This window comes from Nomascus leucogenys, chromosome 11, assembly GCF_006542625.1.
Source record: "Nomascus leucogenys isolate Asia chromosome 11, Asia_NLE_v1, whole genome shotgun sequence".
NCBI classification, from domain to species: domain Eukaryota; kingdom Metazoa; phylum Chordata; class Mammalia; order Primates; family Hylobatidae; genus Nomascus; species Nomascus leucogenys.
Genome location: NC_044391.1, coordinates 116,718,579 through 116,737,295, shown reverse-complemented (window position 1 = coordinate 116,737,295; position 18,717 = coordinate 116,718,579). Strand labels below are relative to the sequence as shown.

The 18,717-nt window shown below is 35.8% G+C and overlaps 1 protein-coding gene across 1 annotated transcript in view; it reads right to left on the bottom strand.

The window, feature by feature from the left end:
* Window positions 1-18,717, bottom strand: part of LOC115837297 (dynamin-like 120 kDa protein, mitochondrial) — a 29,770-nt gene that overhangs the window by 10,707 nt on the left and 346 nt on the right. Inside the window, 13 exon segments of the mRNA XM_030822808.1 lie at window positions 5,405-5,481; window positions 6,149-6,213; window positions 7,092-7,207; window positions 8,461-8,533; window positions 8,636-8,708; window positions 10,168-10,298; window positions 10,646-10,745; window positions 10,824-10,895; window positions 11,222-11,296; window positions 11,416-11,496; window positions 16,175-16,288; window positions 16,950-17,036; window positions 18,536-18,662. Coding sequence (XP_030678668.1) covers window positions 5,405-5,481; window positions 6,149-6,213; window positions 7,092-7,207; window positions 8,461-8,533; window positions 8,636-8,708; window positions 10,168-10,298; window positions 10,646-10,745; window positions 10,824-10,895; window positions 11,222-11,296; window positions 11,416-11,496; window positions 16,175-16,288; window positions 16,950-17,036; window positions 18,536-18,662 — 1,191 coding nt within the window.

Here is an 18,717-nt window from a genome sequence, read left to right as displayed (position 1 = left end):
CCTCCCAAAGTGTTGGGATTACAAGTGTGAGCCACCGCATCTAGCAATATTTCACTTCGTTTTATTTCTGTGTAGTATTCTGTTGCATGAATGTGTTTATCCATTCATGTGTTGATAGACACTTAGGCTGTTTCCAGCTTTTGGCTATTACAAATAAAGCTGCTGTGAGAATTCACGTATAAGTCTTTCTTATGGACACACGCTTTCATTCCTCTTAGGTAAATACCTAAGAGTGGAATGTTTGGATCATATGGTAATTACATGTTTAATGTTTTTTTTTCCCCAAAATATTTGCCTCATTTTACATTTCCACTAGCAGAGAATGAGAGTTCTAGATCCTCTACATGCTTGTCAACACTTGGTATAGTCTGTCATTTAAAATTTTAGCCATTTTAGTAAGTTTATAGTGGTCACTGTGGTTTTACGTTGTATTTCTTAATGACTGATAATTTCGAGCATCTTTTCACGCACACTTATCTGCCTAGTATTAACACATACTTCATGTGTTTATGGGAAAGTCCGAGACTGAAAACTTCTTGGTATAAATATGACAACTTATCAGATCACAGCATAGAGATGTTATAGAATGCTGTTAGATAAAATTTTTCAGTAATTCATGATTAAGGTAACAATGTAAAAGATGCATAATCATGCTGAAAATTCTGCCTTGAAAGACATCTTAAAAGAACATGGGTCACTAATAAAAAAATATAACTATTTTAATTTGAAATCTCAAGAAAATATTTCTTTGGGTAATAAACTTATATCATAATGGAATACAATACAAAAAAAAACTCTGCTTATCAGGGGATCCTTCTTAAGAGTAACCTCAACCCTTTAGGATATAATCACAAATCTCAGGGTAGCAGAAACATCCTGCTGTCCAACAGCCCAGCTGAACTTCTCTGGTGAGGAGAGTCAACATCTCCTACCCTCCAAGACTATTGACTAAACATTTGGTGTAAAATGAAGTCTACTGAATCCATCAACACAGATCCTGGTTTCCCACTGCTAACTTTCAGGTCACTTTCCAGGTACAACCAGTAAAGAAAACAGAGTCTGAGGAGGATATACGACTGGGGCCCAAAAGGACAAAGACAATTTAGTCACTGAGTGAATGACAGAGAGTGGGAGAATTTAAGGAGCGAGATGAAGAAAAGCAGCCTGTCAGGGCCTCCTCTTCAGATACCACTTTAAACACAATCTCAAGACTACTGAAAGTTGAACTGAAGACCAGGATCCAGCCTCTGACCTCCAGGGCTTTTTTCTCGTCCTGCTTCAGAAGACACATAGTCTGTTATTTTTCCCTGGAGTCTGTGGGCCAGGAACCCATATCCCTGACACCCTTTTTAAACTCCTGATTACCAAATCCCGAGAAGCTAAAGGCAACTTTCTCAACGGAGGTTGCTGCTTTGACATCCACGGAGGCAGCTGTTACCACTTCTCCTTGCCCAGCCTCTCCTGCCTTTCATCGTCAAGCTGCTGTCCTCCGTCCCAGACTCCCACTGCTCCCCTCCATCGCAACAATTTCTGTTGTGCTCCTATAATAACCTATAATGACAAATCATTTTACACTCTCATTCTCTTTTCCTATTCTTTTTATCTCCAAACCTTTCCTTAAGGAAAGTGATTGTCCTCTGTTCTCAAATTCTGCTGAGAGGAAGCTATTCAGTAGTTGAATGGCCTTCAGAGTTAGAAAGTAGAAGCCAAGTCCTCCTCACCCCAGTCTGTCTTCTGAACCATCAGTTCTCAATGTTCATATAAAAACCCTTATACTGTGAAGCCACTCCCTCCAGTTATGCTTGCTGCTATCATCTAACAATTTTCCCAGCCTACATTCTATGTTTTCGTTTGTTTGTTTTCAGACAGGATCTTACTCTGTCACCCAGGCTGCCGTGCAGTGGCGCAATCTCGGCTCACTGCAACCTCCACTTACTGGGTTCAAGCCATTCTCCTGCTTCAGCCACCCAAGTGGATAGGATTACAAGTGTGCACCACCATGCCTGGCTAATTTTTGTATTTTTATTAGAGACAGGGTTTTCAGCACGTTGCCCAGGTTGGTCTTGACTCCTCAGCTCAAGTGATCCCCCCATGGGGGCCTCCCAAAGTGCTGGGATTACAGGCATGAGCCACCGTGGCTGGACTATATTCTGTGTTATTATAGGTGACTTCTCTATTCCAGGTTTTGCCATCAACCAGGGATAACTTCTACTAATACACAAAATATAATTAACAAAATATAATAAAGGTAATAGTTTTATTGCCTTCTTTATCTACACTTTACCTACATTCCACTTTAATTAATGAAATACTTTTTAAAATGGATCTTTTTTTAATTTTAAAGTAGAGGACTATTATACTCCATATAATAATTTCAACCAACACAGAAAATGTAAGAAGTACCCCATAGTTCCTCTTTTATGAGATAACCACTATTTATGGCTTTATTATTTAAAAAATTATATCTGCGTTAACTATTTGTGTGGGTGCATTTACACAAGTGGTTCATAATTATACATACTGTTTTATAAATCCTTTTTTTAAATCTAAAAGTATATTGTAGTTTTCCATGTCAACATCCTATACTTTTCAAAGGCCACTTCTATCCATAGAGCAGTAATCTGCTCTATATAAACCAAATACTACATAATCCCAAATGGGAAACATAAATTGCTTTCCATTTCTTCACATTTATTTAAAAAGCCAAGGTGAAAGGTCTTATGTGTTCATCTTTGTCAAATATATCATAATTTGCATATATTCCTAGCAATGTAATTACTGAACATAAACATACTCGTTATTTAATAGACTCTTCATTATCTACACAAACCATCACTAAATACTGTCAATTCTATCTTTTAGGTAACCTCTCAAGTATCTCACAAGTGTCTCTTCTCTACCTGTATTACCACTCACTACCCAAGTTTAAGCCACAATCACATCTTGCCTAAATTATTGCAACAGCCAACTGCCTCCTTGCTTACAGTTTTCTCTGCCCGTATTCCATTTTGCCTACTACAAAGACCTTTCTAAAATGCAAACCCGACCTAATCCTCTTCAGTGACCACCCTCCCCCCACTGCTTATGGAATACATGCTAAGCTTCTGAATATGGCTAATAAACCCAATATTTTGCTTACATCTACTGTTTTATCTCCTGCCTCTTGCCCCCATTTATGTTAAAGCCACAGGACACAGCTACCTGTGTCGCCTTTCTTGTTCTCATCTCCTGGCTCTTACCATATTCCTGCCTCTGCCTTAACACTTATTCATGTTTTAAATTTCAAATTATGATATTGCAAATCTTTGATTTCTGAAGTCCGAGAATTTCTAAAAATGTACCATAGTAACATTTTCAGAAAAAATGTATTTCTGTGAAGCTAGCCAGCTATCCTTCGAGAAAAGATATGTCTACATTGATGGTCACATGATGTTAATGATATCTAGATATCTCCTTCTGAATGTCAGTGATTCCTTCTTGAAAACCAGGCACAGAGTAAAAATGCTGAGAGCCTATTTCCTACTATAATGTATTATATGTCAAATCTATACCCCTAACAACCTTCCTAAAACTTAACTGAAGGACAGTGGAATGTCTACAAGTAAATAACAAACTGTCATGTTATGACATAAAATGCTTTTAACACTTTCCAGATAACCAAATATAGATCAAACAGTCTTATGACTTAAATAAATGTAAACATTTTAGGCACTGTCCTAAAATATCACATAGGATTATTCAGCAAAAAGATACCAATAAAAACTTCAAGAGAACATCAACCATGTCACAATAATAAAATATTTGGAAAATATTTGGGGTGTAACGCACTTGAATTCAATATGGTATGAACAGCTAAGGCTTGGACCTGCTGTTCTGATTTATATTTGTGTTAACATAACATTTTTTCAGCCTCTACAGTCTGAAAAAAACAGAGAATCATATATGATCCAGCAGTTTACACAAATCAATCTCTAGCAGCCAGATGTCCTAGTTCTGACCCTTGCCTTTTCAATGGGCAATCTGGTGGTATGCGTTCACTGTCCCTTCACAATTCTCTTCAGTTACCTTTGTATTAAATAAATTACATTTATCTTCAAGGCTCACTTTAGTGAAGAAATACTTTGATTTCAGGGTTGCTCTGTCCAAACAAAACTAACCTTTCCATTTGATGATACCAAAAATTAATTTATAGAAGGACCACATTTTCTCCCCATAAACAGCATTATTAGTTGTTACAGTTTACATATCACTTTTATATACATTAAATGCCCTCATACAACCTAGCAAGGCAACTCGTATTATATTCAATCTGTAAACCTATATATCTCTTTGTAAACTTCAAAGCTGACTGACACAAAGCCATGGAACTGGGCTAAGATAAAAATAAACAAACATAAGTTGTGTCATAACAATGTTTGATTAATCAACAAGAATAGATAAAATTAGATCTCTTTTTTTGGATAAGGAATGGAGATTAAAAACAGGCAAATGCGGACTACTTGAAGACAGAAGAGGTTTCACCACTGAGGAAGAAACGACGGAAATGAGGAAACTAGTGATGTTGAATTCAAATGTACAGACCAGATACTACTATCTATGCTCACTTTTGATAACCTTTAACTGAGTGAATAGACTAGGTACAGAAAATATTTACAATGAAAGGCAGTGAGGATAGTTCTGCTCTAAAAATAAATTCTTAAAAATACCACAGTCTTCATTAGAAAGATAATTTCTGCATGAGGAATTTTTTAATTAACATGTGACTACAAAAATGTCAAGGCTATTTATACATAGCTTGTTTTACTGTGTCTCATTCCACTGAATTTAGGAATGGCCAAACTTACATAAAATATAAACTGAAGGTAATAGTTTGCCTTAGAAAAGATTAACATAAAAATTTTTCAAAAAGGTGCATTTACTTGCTATTTTTAAAAATTTCAAGTATTAATAGCATTAAGTTCAAAATGTGATTTGGTTACAACATATCAACCACATGTTACAGAAAGCACTAACTGTTCTTACTGAGAATGGAGAACCTGAACATATATACTAACCTCCCTTTACAAACCAATTTTGACAGGTTGATATTTACCTAAAGTACAATTTGACGAAACTTTTGCCCAAATGATTTTACAGAAATCATGATTATGTATTTATTAAGTATAGATAAAGAAAAGGCAAAGAAAATCAAGATTTAAAAAGATTATGAAGAAAGTCATCTTCCAGAAATTCAACTGGTTAGACTACAAAAGTAGTTAGATATTGCCAAAAAAATACACTATTACGTTTTTGCCTATGAGCCAAGGCAACAATAAATCACTGCTTTATCAATCTAAGTTTTAGCATTTCATTATAACCTGTATAGTAAAGTCTTTCAGAAAAGAGACTAATATCAAATACTTACCAATGTTTTGGTGTAACCTGGCTCAGACTGATAACTTCATCAAGGATTTCATTTTTAGCTTTTTCAAATAGTTCATTCTAGGCAATATAAATACAAGTAAGTAAGATTTCCGTAAGACAGTAAATTTACCCCATCATGATTTTCAGAGATAACCAAAGGGAGGTTTTTGACAGGCTACTAGGCTGAATTTGGGTTTAAATATACATGACTAGCAAAAATGCACTTCCAGTGTTTTTTTTTAGGAATGCCATTATCCAGATAAGGACAAAGAAACTGACATTAATATCTACCTTCTCAATTTTGAATGCAGTTTTTCACATAACACTTGTTCACGTTACGTGAAAGCATCAATACGTATTAATTTAGTACATCAGTAACTGTATATTAATGGTGTGTTTTATTAACTAATGGGGATTTTAAAATCAAGGAAAAACAATGTTTAATTCCCACTAAATTACATGAATACACGAATTCTACAAAACCTTTAAAGCATATTCATTACCTTCTCAGAAAACACTTTCAACACTTGTTCTGACATCTTATAATCCATTTTTAATCTTATATAATAAATAATTTAAATTATTGTAAGAGATAACTGCTCCTAGAGATGTATTCTTACAAATTAGTAGTTACAGTCAAAACCAAAGTAATTTAGCTTATCAGATGTTTCTCTCAACATAAATTTAGTTAGCACACAACATTAAATTAAGATATATACAAAATACATGAGTATCCAAATATTACCCGGTCAAGTTCCCGCAGGCGAGGATAGTTATTCTTCCATTCAGTTTCAAGGTTAAAACGTGTTGCTGAGGAAGAAGGAAAAGTTCAAGTTTGATGACTCTCCTTTCCAGATGTAGTGGTTAAAGTGGTTAAAATACATATCCTTTGTATTAACTGAATTTTTGAGAGTGTGCCTATGACCCCTTAATACTCTGGGATCTCAACATGTCAGAATTTCATTTTTGCAATAGCTTTCAAAACTATTCTCCCTGATTCTAGTTTCTCCATGTTAAATCCATTAGCACACAGCTGAAGTAGTTTAGTACCATAGAGCTGCTGAGAGAATGGACTCTGCAGTTGTACCACCAACAGCCAAATCCCGGGCCTATTACCCATGCTGTGTGACACTGGATAAGTTATTTGGGTAAGTTATTGTCTTCTGTTCTCTCTTCTGTAAAATGGAAATAAAAGTTATACAAGGTTGCAGAGGGACTAACTGGGATAAATAGGTAGGATCAGGTAGGATTTACATATGGGAAAAGAGAAAGCAAATATATTCTCTTCAGATAAAAGACACTGAGCAGGAAAGTGTGGGATTCAGGAAAGGGTACCACGTAAATAAAGTCCAGAGGGCTCTGCTTCCCAATACATCTGCTCTCTTCGCCCTTAACAGGGTGAATCTGAAGTCTCTATAGTTTATTGTGTACTTCCAAGCACTAGCAAACGTTCTCATCTGTTTGAACTCTGCAAATGTGTCCCTAGAGATGTTTCCTCTGAAAGGAAAAATCTTGTTCTTGTATAACAACTGAAGGTTTGTATTCTTCTATTTTCCAGATATTGTCTAATTGTAAATGAACTACCAAGCAACTGTTAAAGGAAAGTAGTATAGAATCATATGGATGCTAAAGGTTGCCAGCTAATAAAATGTCTTAATTTGCTTGCTTCTTTAAAAAATCCAACTTACCTTTGAAACTATCAGCCTGTTGTTCAACGGACTCTCGTACCATTTTCCAAAAGCAGTCTGATACTGCAAGGCTTAAATTTCTTGTAGTCACTTGGTGTGCCTTTAGCATGCTTGTCCTATTAAAAAAAATAACAAGAGCTAAACTATATTAAAATGACAAAAAGGACAACACTACCACCAAGTCTGTGAATGTGCTTGCTAACAGCCACTCTTACCTTTTATACCAGTGCTGTTTAATAAAAATTTATGTGATGAGGGAAAACATTCCAATATGGTAGCTACTGGCACACTGGATTACTGAGCCCTTGAAATGTGTGGCTAGTTTAACTGAGGAACTGTATTTTTAATTTTATTGAATTTTAACTAATTTAAATTTAATGTTATATTTTATTATTATTATTTTTTTGAGCTGGAATCTCGCACTGTCGTCCAGGCTGGAGTGCAGTGGCGTGATCTTGGGTCACTACAACCTCTGCCCCCGACCCCCTCGGGGTTCAAGCGATTCTCCCTCCTGAGTAGCTGGGGTTACAGGTGCCCACCGCCATGCCCAGCTAATTTTTTTTTTATTTTTAGTAGAGCTGGGGTTTCACCATGTTGGACAGACTGGTCTCAAACTCCTGACCTCGAGTGATCTGCCCGCCTTGGCCTCTCAAAGTGCTGGGATTACAGGCATGAGCCACCATGCCTTTAAAAAGAACATGAAGAAAGCCATCTTCCAAAAATTAATTTAATTCCAACTAATTTAAACTTTAATAACTACACAAAACTAGTGATACCACATTAGACACACAGTTCTACGTGTTGTCAGCGCACTCCCAAAGCATGTAAGATTATGGTTTGCAAGAACTATCTTGACTTACCATACTAACCTAGGAACAAACACACTTTTCTATTTCCAGAAACTCGACATATAAAGTTTTAGTATACAGTAATACAACTGGCCTTTAGCTCTTTTTGCTTATCTTATCTCCTGTCAATATCTGTCTAGGGATACTTCTTTGACAACCCCACTCCAACCTTCCCTAATACTGTAAGAGAAATATGTACACATATTTAAAAGTGAAAGTGTCAATTTTCTAAAACCACTTTATAAGTAAAATAAAGTAAGAGGCAGATATCTATGTTGTCTTTTGGTGCCCACATCCAAGGAAGCATGCCAGTATGTATTGTACCATGTGATAAACTGCTCTCAATACTGTCAAAAAGTAGCTAAGGACTTGTTTATTAGATACAGTTCACTATTTGGGAAAAATCCTAGAAATCCGATGTTAAACTAATGGTTATAAAACCTGATCTTTTAAGTGAAAACAGTTCGATTTAAGCTACTCTCCTACTGTAAAATGTTTAAACGTTTTAACAAGATACCTACTTCAGGAGCTTTGAATTCTGAAAAAACTCTTCTTCATATTCTCTTATAGCTTCAATGCTTTCAGAGCTGTTCCCTGGGGAAGAATGATGGTCAAATTTTCACCAACAAAATTACTCTTTATTATTTGAAAACAACATAAACTAAAAATAAGTTATTATAATCCATCTTTGCATACCTTTTCCTGTTACAACAGCAAAATAACCTAAAGCTTTCATTGGGAAGAGCTTTCCTTCAATTATCTGCTGAATCTATTTTTAAAAGTGGGAAAAATTAATGTGAGATATAGTTTACGTAAGTTTTAAAAGCATAATATACAATTTAGAAAGTAAGATAATGCTATACATGTATATAGTTAAATAAATCTGCACAAAAGCATTTAAAATGTTTTTCCATTGCTATTTGAAAAAAATACACTTAATTTTACTATATTGAAAATGTATTATTAAAACACACGTATCGAAAACCTGGAATGATGTGTAGTTCTTTAAAGTCAGACAGACCTTAGTTTGAATTCCTGCTCTGCTGCCTAGCAGTTATGCGACCTTAAGTAAACAACTTAATTTTTTCAAAAAGGTTGGTGAGATTATGGGACTATATGATACAGTGCCAGGCATGAAGCACTCAATAAATGGTAGCTATTATTATTTTTCCATACTCTCTTCAAATATCTAAATTCTAACCAAGCTGGATTGTCTTCTTTTACTCCTTCCTCCCCTGCCACCTTCTTCTTTAATATTTGGATTCACTGATTCTCAACCCTTTTAGAATCAAAAATCCATTTCTAAACGTGATAAAAAAAAAAAACAAAAAACATAGACTATGTACCCAGAAAAATGCATATTTGCACAGAGACCTTTCACATATGTTAGAGTTTCTACCCCCTGAAGCCCATTCAGATTAATAATGGGATGAGAATCCCTCCTTTAAGACAAGTTACACCTAAGCTAATGCTGACTCTTTTATACAAAAAGGACTGAAATAAGCTTCAGTTGCATCTCAGAAGAAATATAAACTCACTATCCTAGAGTTGAAAGAAATGAAAGGAATGAAGAAAGATGGGGAGGAGACCACAGAAATTTGTTTCTACCTCACTTCTCCCCTTCTCCATGTCAGAACCATCAATACCATGGCAGGCCTTACCCTTAAAAAGAAGGCAGAGCAGAGGTTATGGTGGCTACCTAGAAAAGGGTTAACACAGCAGGCCTGAGACTACTATCCTTAAAAAGGCCTGCCTGCCTTTGGCTGGTATCTGAAAACTTAACTGGTAAACAGTTCCCTACACTGATATAAACCTCTCCCTATATAACAGTGGCTCACTACTCAAGTAATGTGGTTTAATTGTAACATATGCTTTCCTTTTGGGAGTATGAAATAATTTTGGTCCATGAGGATGCCGAAACGACTAACCTCCAATGAAAACCTTAGGAGCTGAGTCTCTAACAAGCAGCTTGTTGCTGGAGGAATTAAATGTGCCCTGTGTGAGTCTACCGGGAGTGAACTAGTGGAAACGTGAGCCTGGTTTCCTTCAGACTTTCATATCATGTACCATTTCCTTTTGTGATTTGCTTTATCCTTTCATTGTAATAAATCTTAGTTGTAAGGTGTTCTTTTTTTTTTTTTTTTTAAATAACAAATCCCTATCACAGCTGGAGCACAGCTGGAGCTTTTACAAAGAATCTATTCTCTCAACAAAAAATTTGACCTCACCCTGCTTGGACTGGCTACATTTTTCTCTGCCAGGTCTACTTTAGTCAAAACGAATATGGTTCTCCTTCCATGAGGGTCCATTTGACTGACCAAGTCTGTAACAATACTGCATTCAGCATCCACAGATCCATCTGAAGAAAAAAAAAAAATGACACTGTGGAATTTTAAGATGTAAAGTAGACTTTTAAAACTTAGCACAAAGTATACCCCTGTGTCTACATTATAGCAAGAAAGATTTTAATACATTTACGTTATTTACTAAAAAGAAATCCTAGCCAATAAAAATTTCAATGATGCTTATGTAAAATTTATCAAAATAATTTCAACTTTAATTTAATTTACTAATAAAATGAATACGAAGAGAAGGCAAAAGTGCATTTATCTTGTATGTTTACATAACACGAACTATTTAATGCAAAGCTTGGATTGCTAAAGAAGAAAACATATCAGTACATTAAAATCTTTTGATATGATTTACCTTGAATACATAGTATGATGGCATTAGGATTCTGCATGTAAGCTTTGCTGATACTGAAAATAGTTTCCTTTGTGTCAGGAGCCATGCCTGATGTCACAGTCTTAAAGAAAAAGGTTTTAAATGTCATTATAAATGCTTCACACAATAGGAATAAAATACATGTTTTGTATATACTTACATTAATCACACCTGGTAAGTCAACAAGCACCATCCTCTGTAGTCCAGGGCCTTTTACATTTAAGGATATGGTCTACTCAGGAAAAATAAAAATAAAATAATGCTAAATTTTGGGGGGAATTTGTTAAGAATTTTTTTTGGTGAAATACATTCTGAAAATTCTATATCTCATCCATTCAGATAAGATGTTCACAAAAATGGTATTCTTTCTCTGATCCTAAAAGTAATTATTCTGGAAAATTACCCACAAAATGATACATTATTTGGAATTTTTTTTAAAAAGCTCTACATATCTTGGAACAGCAGCAATCTAAACATCAATACCAAGATTATGATTTATTTGAAATCATAAACATTTAATTTCCATAAAATGTGACTGAAATGAATTGCAGCCCTTACCTCAGGGCTAACGGTACAGCCTTCTTTCACATTTTTCCTCATTCGAAGTTCTATTTCATGTCTTAATGCTGCAAGCTAATGGAAAACACAAAATCCTAAGAAAATCTTAATTCACAAATATTCTTTCACTGTCTTTTATAAGCTCATCCGGGTTATAAAATTACACATAGCAACCTTAGATGAACTTTACTTACATCTTCTTCTTTGGTAAGATCAAACTCCCGAGAACTATCTTTAAATAGGGCCACATGGTGAGGACCTTCACTGAGAGTCACCTGATAGTAATAGAAAACTGAGATGTAATGATGTATTTATAAGTAATATTAATTCCCACAGCCCTTATGTGGTCTAGACAGGGCTACTGCATTGCACAAATCCAAGAGTCCCTTCACACTACTGCTGGTGCACCCCCTGAAGCTGTCAACATGGTAGTTCTGAGACGACAATAATGTTGTATTTGTATTGTTTGTATATATGTCATACATGTTGTGATTTCCCAACAAGAATGCTGGTTCCTTTATATCTCTTATGACCTAAAATGCTGCTGCCTCTTTCTTTCCCCAGTCAATGCTATACACAGCACTAAGCCCAAAATCATCTCTCTAAAACTTGAAACACTAAAAGAAAACCTTGCATTTAACCTCAAAGATGAATTTAGGTAAAGGACAATTCATTCATTCAACCTCTATAGAGAGTGAACTATGCATCAGGTGTTGCAGGTGGGGAAACACAGAGCTGACTGTCCCGGTTTCAGACCTCATTACATGCTGGGAGAAATAGACACAGACATAATAGAAGAGAGTGACAAAACCTAGGGTGCCACAGAAGAGAATGGAACTGATGATAAGGGAGCTATGACAGGCTTCACTCAAGGAGTGATATTTGGGTAAGAAATTTTGTTTTGTTTGTTTTTTTGTTTGTTTTGAGACGGAGTCTCATTCTGTCGCCCAGGCTGGAGTGCAGTGGCGTGATCTCGGCTCACTGCAACCTCCACTTCCCGGTTTCAAGTGATTCTCCTGCCTCAGCCTCCCGAGTAGCTGGGATTACAGATGCCCGCCATCACGCCTGGCTAGTTTTTTGTATTTTTAGTAGAGACAGGGTTTCGCCATGTTGGCCAGGCTGGTCTTGAACTCTTGACCTCAGGTGATGCACCCTCCTCAGCCTCCCAAAGTGCTGGGATTACAGGCATGAGCCACCGCGCCCAGCCAAGAAATGTTATAGCAATGTATATTAACAGTCAGTGGTTTCACAAGAACTTCTAAACGCCTAATTGACACTTTTCTAGCTTCTCTCTAGTCATTTTACTTTAAAAATACAATTCCTTCTACTGAGATTAGCTAAACAGGCTAAATTAAAAAACAAGAAACAGCTCTTTGAAAGCTGTTCAGCTATTTCCATCAGAGGATTTGCTGATTTGTAGCACATGGCAAAGGCCCAAGAGAAAAACTTAAAATGTATAGCAGTTTCACTGGGTTGAGTAGACAAGATTGGAATTCCGAGTTATCAAGCAGTCACGTCTTAAGGTGCCACAATCCCAAGAAAAATGAACTGCAGAAATAAACCTCCAAAACAAAACCCAACATCCTGTGCACAGTTTCCTTTCACAGCTTTCACATATTAAGAAACCAAGCAGAAAGAAGCTGCTAAGGAGGTTAAAATGCTAAGCTGGGATGTTGGCACTTTCACTGCTCTGGGGAAACAAAAAACTGGAATTCAGGGTTGGTCAAGGAGAAGCTCTAGTAAACAGTAAGGGACTAATGACAAACCGGAACGAGACCAGCCTCATCTGTTTCAAGGAAACCTGTTCACACCCTGCCTGCCAGGGTGTTAATTAATTCCTTCTTGAAGTATCATCCACAGCTTCTACAATTAGGGTGCTAGTAACAATGTAAAAGGTAGGTTTCTTTCCCATGTTTTTACAACTGATTATTGAACAGGATATGAGGTGTAGTCTGAGGTTCATTTTGTTTTTATCTCTAGGTTAGATGTACCCCAAATTCCCATCGATAGTAAAATGGATATGTAAAGTCTGGTACATGCACACAGTACCACACACAGAACTAGTAACCCATAACACGATTCAATCCATAGCTAGACCCACAAAGTGCAATCTGGATGAATCACACTAGGCTGCCCATATCCTGTTGCACTTGTAAACAGATTTCATTTCTTGAAGATTTCAGCATCAGCCTCACTGTCTTTCTCCCACTATTCTTGCCATAATTCTTGGTAATTTCAATCTTCCCATTATTCTACACCTACCCCCACCAGCTGAACATGAAAAAAACGAAACACAATCATAATGATTCATTTAAAATTTATGTCGACAGAACTGAAAGGGACTTCAGTCCAACTCAGTAATCCTAATATCACTTGACTTTCACCACTGATTCACTCCTAGAGTCACCACAATCTGTTAAAAGACTTCGCTTGTTCTTCCTGCCTCAGTCTTTAATCTCTTCTCCTTTCTAATTAACAGCTGATCATCTGGCTTAGTATTTCACTGAGTAAGCAGAAGCAATCAGAAGGAAACTTCCACACGTTCCCCTTTCTTGCCTCCACTGGTGAATTCAATGACTGGTTTCTATGTTCAACTTCCTTGATGGATCAGCAGCATGTGACCTCACTGAGCACTCCCTCCTCCTCCATATTTTCTTTTTGTTTACCTGACTTTGAGCGCACTGCCCTGCTCTGCTTTGCCTCTTACTATACTGGTTGGGCCTTCACACATTCCTTTGTTATTTTCTCTTCCCTCAACATCTTAATGTTCAGAGTGCCCAGAATATACTGCTTGCTTCTGTGTCTTCTCTCTACTCACTCCCTTGAAGATCTTCTCCAGTAAGATCATGACTTTAAATACTACTTTTAGATAGTTGATCATGACTCCTAAATACATGTCTCTGGCCCAGACGTCTGTCTAAACTTGCATACCCAACTGCTTGTTATCACCACTCAGCAAGTCCAAAATGGAACTCCTGATCTTCTTCCCCCAAACCTGATCCACTGACAGACTTCCATGCAAACTACATCCTTTAATTTGTTCAGGCTAAAGACCCTGGAGCCATCATTGATGATTGACACTCTCTCTCTTTCTCCCCATTGCTTTTCTTCTCTCCCCTCTCCATATCAAACCTGTCAAGAAATCCTGTTAATTCTACCTTTAAAATACATTTGTAATCTATCCATTTCTTACCACTTTCACTGCTACTTCCCTAGCCCAAGTATCACCTGGATACTCCAGTAGCCTGGACTCCCTGGTTCTACATCTTGGCTACAACTATTTTCAAAAGAGCAGCCTTTTAAAAGGCACTGTTGTTACTTTGCTCGAAATCCTGCACTGGCTCTCCATTTTACTTAAAATAAAACGGAGGTCTGTACAATGGCCTATAAGGCCTTATTGATCTGTTCCTCCCTGCTCTTCATTATTCCTCTAACGTCATCATTTGCCCCGACCATGGCTAGCTCTTCACCCCGACCTGACCACACAGGCCTCTGTGTTGTTCCTTGAACACGACAGCTGCACAACCACCTCAGAGGCTTTGCATCAGCTATTCTCCTTGCTGAACACAGGATATCCTCAGGACTACTCCCTCACTTTCTGCAAATCTTGGTTCAAATGCCACCTTATCAATGCAATCTATGAATACTCTGGGGCACCCCCATTCTCCTTGCCTGGTTCTGCTTTTTCTTTTTGTACAACACTATTGCCTTCTAACATACTATACAGTTATGTATTATATTTATTATCTATTGTCTGTCTCCCTCTACTAGAACATACCGTCCATTATGGCAAGGATCTTCTTTGTTGTTGCTGTTTACCAACATATTGCCTAGAATGCTGCTAGTACATATTAAGCATTCTGTCAGTATCTGTTCAATGAAAGACTCTGCAGCCCCATACCTTCTTCCTGTGTCCATGGAGAAACTGTCAGTGCTCCTAGATATGGACTAGTACACCAAGTCACAAGCTCCTTCACCTCAGTAACTTTGCTCTTGTAATTTTCCCTCTCTCTTGCATCATTTCCCTCCCTTTATTAGATCATTATAATCAGCATATAAACATCTTTAACCCTTTTCCCACTTGCTCTGACAATATCTGCCAGCAGTGCTTGCAGCTGCAGCATTTGCCCCAACATAACTCTGCCGTAAAATATCTCGCTTTTATGATTATTTTCACATAGCTCTAGTATACTGACTTTGGAAACAAAAGACATCATTCTATTGCAAGCATTCTGTTTTTAGTAACGGTATGGCCATTTACAAAATATAGTAATTTTCAATAGTTGAAAATGTCAAATCCTAGAAAATGCAGAATTCCTATGTGTGATGTTTACATCATTCTCAAAAAGTTGTTGGCCGAAGATTAATTTGATAAATCTGACTTTTAAAAAACAGACATTCTGATGATTGAGATGATTCTGATGTTAGTACTGTTTAGAAATAACTCTAAGAACAGTTTTTATATTTTATTTTCACATTGAAAATTAGTCAGATTTACTTCAGCTTCAGAGAGTGTGTTTACGTAAAATTAAATGAGCACTGGTGTTGAGCTGCACTTTTTTTTCCTAAACAGGAAAAGGGTTGAAAACCTTCCCTTAATCCAACAATATTCAATTGCTACTGCCTCATTTCTCTGCTCTTTTGTCACAATAAAACTAGAAAATTATCTATATTCATTGAGTCCTTAACTTCTCTCTTATCTTATTCAGAATAAAATCCGAAGGCCTCCCAAGTGGGTCTCTGTCATCCTCTGCTACCACTCTCCCCTCACTCAGCTCCTGCCACACTGGCCTCCTGGCTGTGCCTCCTACTGATATCCACACTAGGGATTATTCCAAACACGATGTATCAATTCTTTCTTTGGTGAAAAGTCTTCATTTCAGCACAATGAACAGGTCTCACTGAAGCAGTTACTCTCCTAGGGAACCTCACTGAGATGGCCGATTTTCTTACCTCAACTGGCGAACGTGTCATCATCTCCCCAGATCCTCTCGGGAATATTCGAGCTTGGGCAATCATTTCCAACACACTAGTCTTTCCAGCACTCTGATCTCCAACCACAACAACCTTCCCACAAAACAAAGAACACTTATTCATATTTTTCTGATACCAAATTAAAATTAAATCCTATTTGTAAGGCTGCTCTGAGTTTTTTAGTCTTTTAAAATTTCTACAGGTGAAAAAGTATTTTAAAATCTGTAAAAAAAATGCTGATTGATACATGTGTGCACACTGAAAATAGGAACAGCAAAACTCTAACTGGATCCACTGTTTATAGCCTAATTTTTATTTTAAAAACTTGTGCTAATTTAAACCAGTATTTCTAAATCCAGGTTATTAACTTTCCATAAATCTTTTCCATAGCTAGTTTACTGTTTAAAAACACATTTTCAATTCTATTAAATTTCACGCATATGGATAATTTAATCCACTGTTCAGTATTTAAATATTACTAATATTATGACTATATAAAGCCAAATATCTTCCTTCATAACACATATAGTAACTCATAAATATAATGTACTTATATTTATTAATATTTATAATGAACTAAAAGTCAAATAATATTGCTTAAGACATTACTTGGAATATACAAGATTATATTAAAAAAAGGCCTACATCTAGTATGTATATATGTGTATGTGTACATATATACACATAATTTTTAAGAAGCTAAGCTGCTTCTTTTTTTGCTAATTGGCAAGTTCACTATCAATTTTTCACGTACCCGTGGCAGATGATCTTGTGTATTATAACTGGCATCATAATCAGAGAGAACATCAAGAACTTCAGAATACATGTCAATCAAAGATTTCTGTAAAAATTTTAAAAAGTTATAATATAAAACAGTGAAAGTAAAGAAAAATATAACAATGTATCAAGAGAAAAAGTGATAAATTCGAATTGTTTTTCCATAATCATTGGTATCGTTTTCTCAATTACATAAATACATTTCACAGTAAAACTAAAATATACAGATTAAAGTCCATTTCTCATTCAGTTTATTTAGATACAATGATTTAATAAATTAATTAATTCAGTATTTCTAACATTCTAATTAAATAAGATGGAAATTATTACTTAATACTGATGAGCTAATACTGAATGCAAGAAAGACATTAACACCAAAAAGGAAATAAGGTGGTCAGGTAACCAACTGACATAAATTATTCTTTGCAAGTTTGAGGCATGCATGAGAGAGAAACAGGGAGAGGACAGGAGCACGTGCAAGCAAGCATCTGAATGAAGGATAAACCAGGAAGACTGTTAAACCGGTAAGGGTGGTTAAGTATCCGCTGACAAGTGGGCAGGCTGAAATATGAGTGTAGCAAAAGGGCAATATCCTGTATCGTTTCTTGCTGTAGAATCAAGAGTTTGAAGTGGTGCTTTGGCATGCGTTCAAAAGTTCATGTAATTATTTGAAATAATTACAAATAAGATAAATAAATTCCAAATTTATTTTAATTTATTTAATAAATAATAAAATAAATAAATTACTTAAATAAATTACAAAATAAATAAATTACAAATAAAATACATTACAAGTAAAATAAATAGGCCTGAAAAAAAAGGGGTATCATCAAGCATTTAATAATTATGGATAAGTTTTAATGCTAAGGCAGGAGCAAAATGATGGCTTAAGGTTCCTTTCATTTCTTAATCCCTAGAAAAAATTAATGGCAGCAACTGCCAATCACCCACCTAAAATAAACAAAAATGTTAATGCCACTGTATTTTATGAGAGAAAATACTGTTTCTCAGTATTAACGCACATGTGGTGTTTGTGGGGAATGGTAAGACTCGATTCATTGATAAATAAGTTTACCAATGTGCTGATGATAATAATACCAGCACGTACTTTTTCAAAAATTCTTTAAAATGCCTAAGAAAGCTCTCCTTAGAAGAAATGTTAATTTTTTTAAAAACTGAAGAAAATGGTCTAATCATTCACTGGCATACAAGTAAAGCAATGATGATAAGTCACTTACATGTCCATCAATTAACAATTCTGATTTTATATAAAATTTTATGTAAAGGTTAAGCCTAGAAATAAACTAGATATTTCAGAAAAATAAACTGATTCACAAATAGCTCTTAAAAGTGTAAAGATTTTATGGGCATAGTATAAAACAAGTATTTGGAGACTACAACTTTTAAAATGTCTTAATACAGGAAGAGTCCCTCCATCCTCCAAGGACATTAGATTAGAAAGAGGATGACAGCACACTTTACAGCTCCTTAAAAACTGGTACTGATGAACACACAATGTTAAGCGGTAAAATTTTGAGATTAAACAAGATAAACTTAGAATACCTTAAGCTTTCTATGATGAATGCCTTTGTCATCTTTCTGCAATACTAATTTTCTCAATTCTTTGTTCTCCTTTTCTAATCGTTCCAAATTCTCTGATACTTTAACTGCAACAAAATAATAAGTGTAACTATATAAGAAAAAGATGGGTTATCAAATAGTATTAAGTCTAAATTAAAATCTTC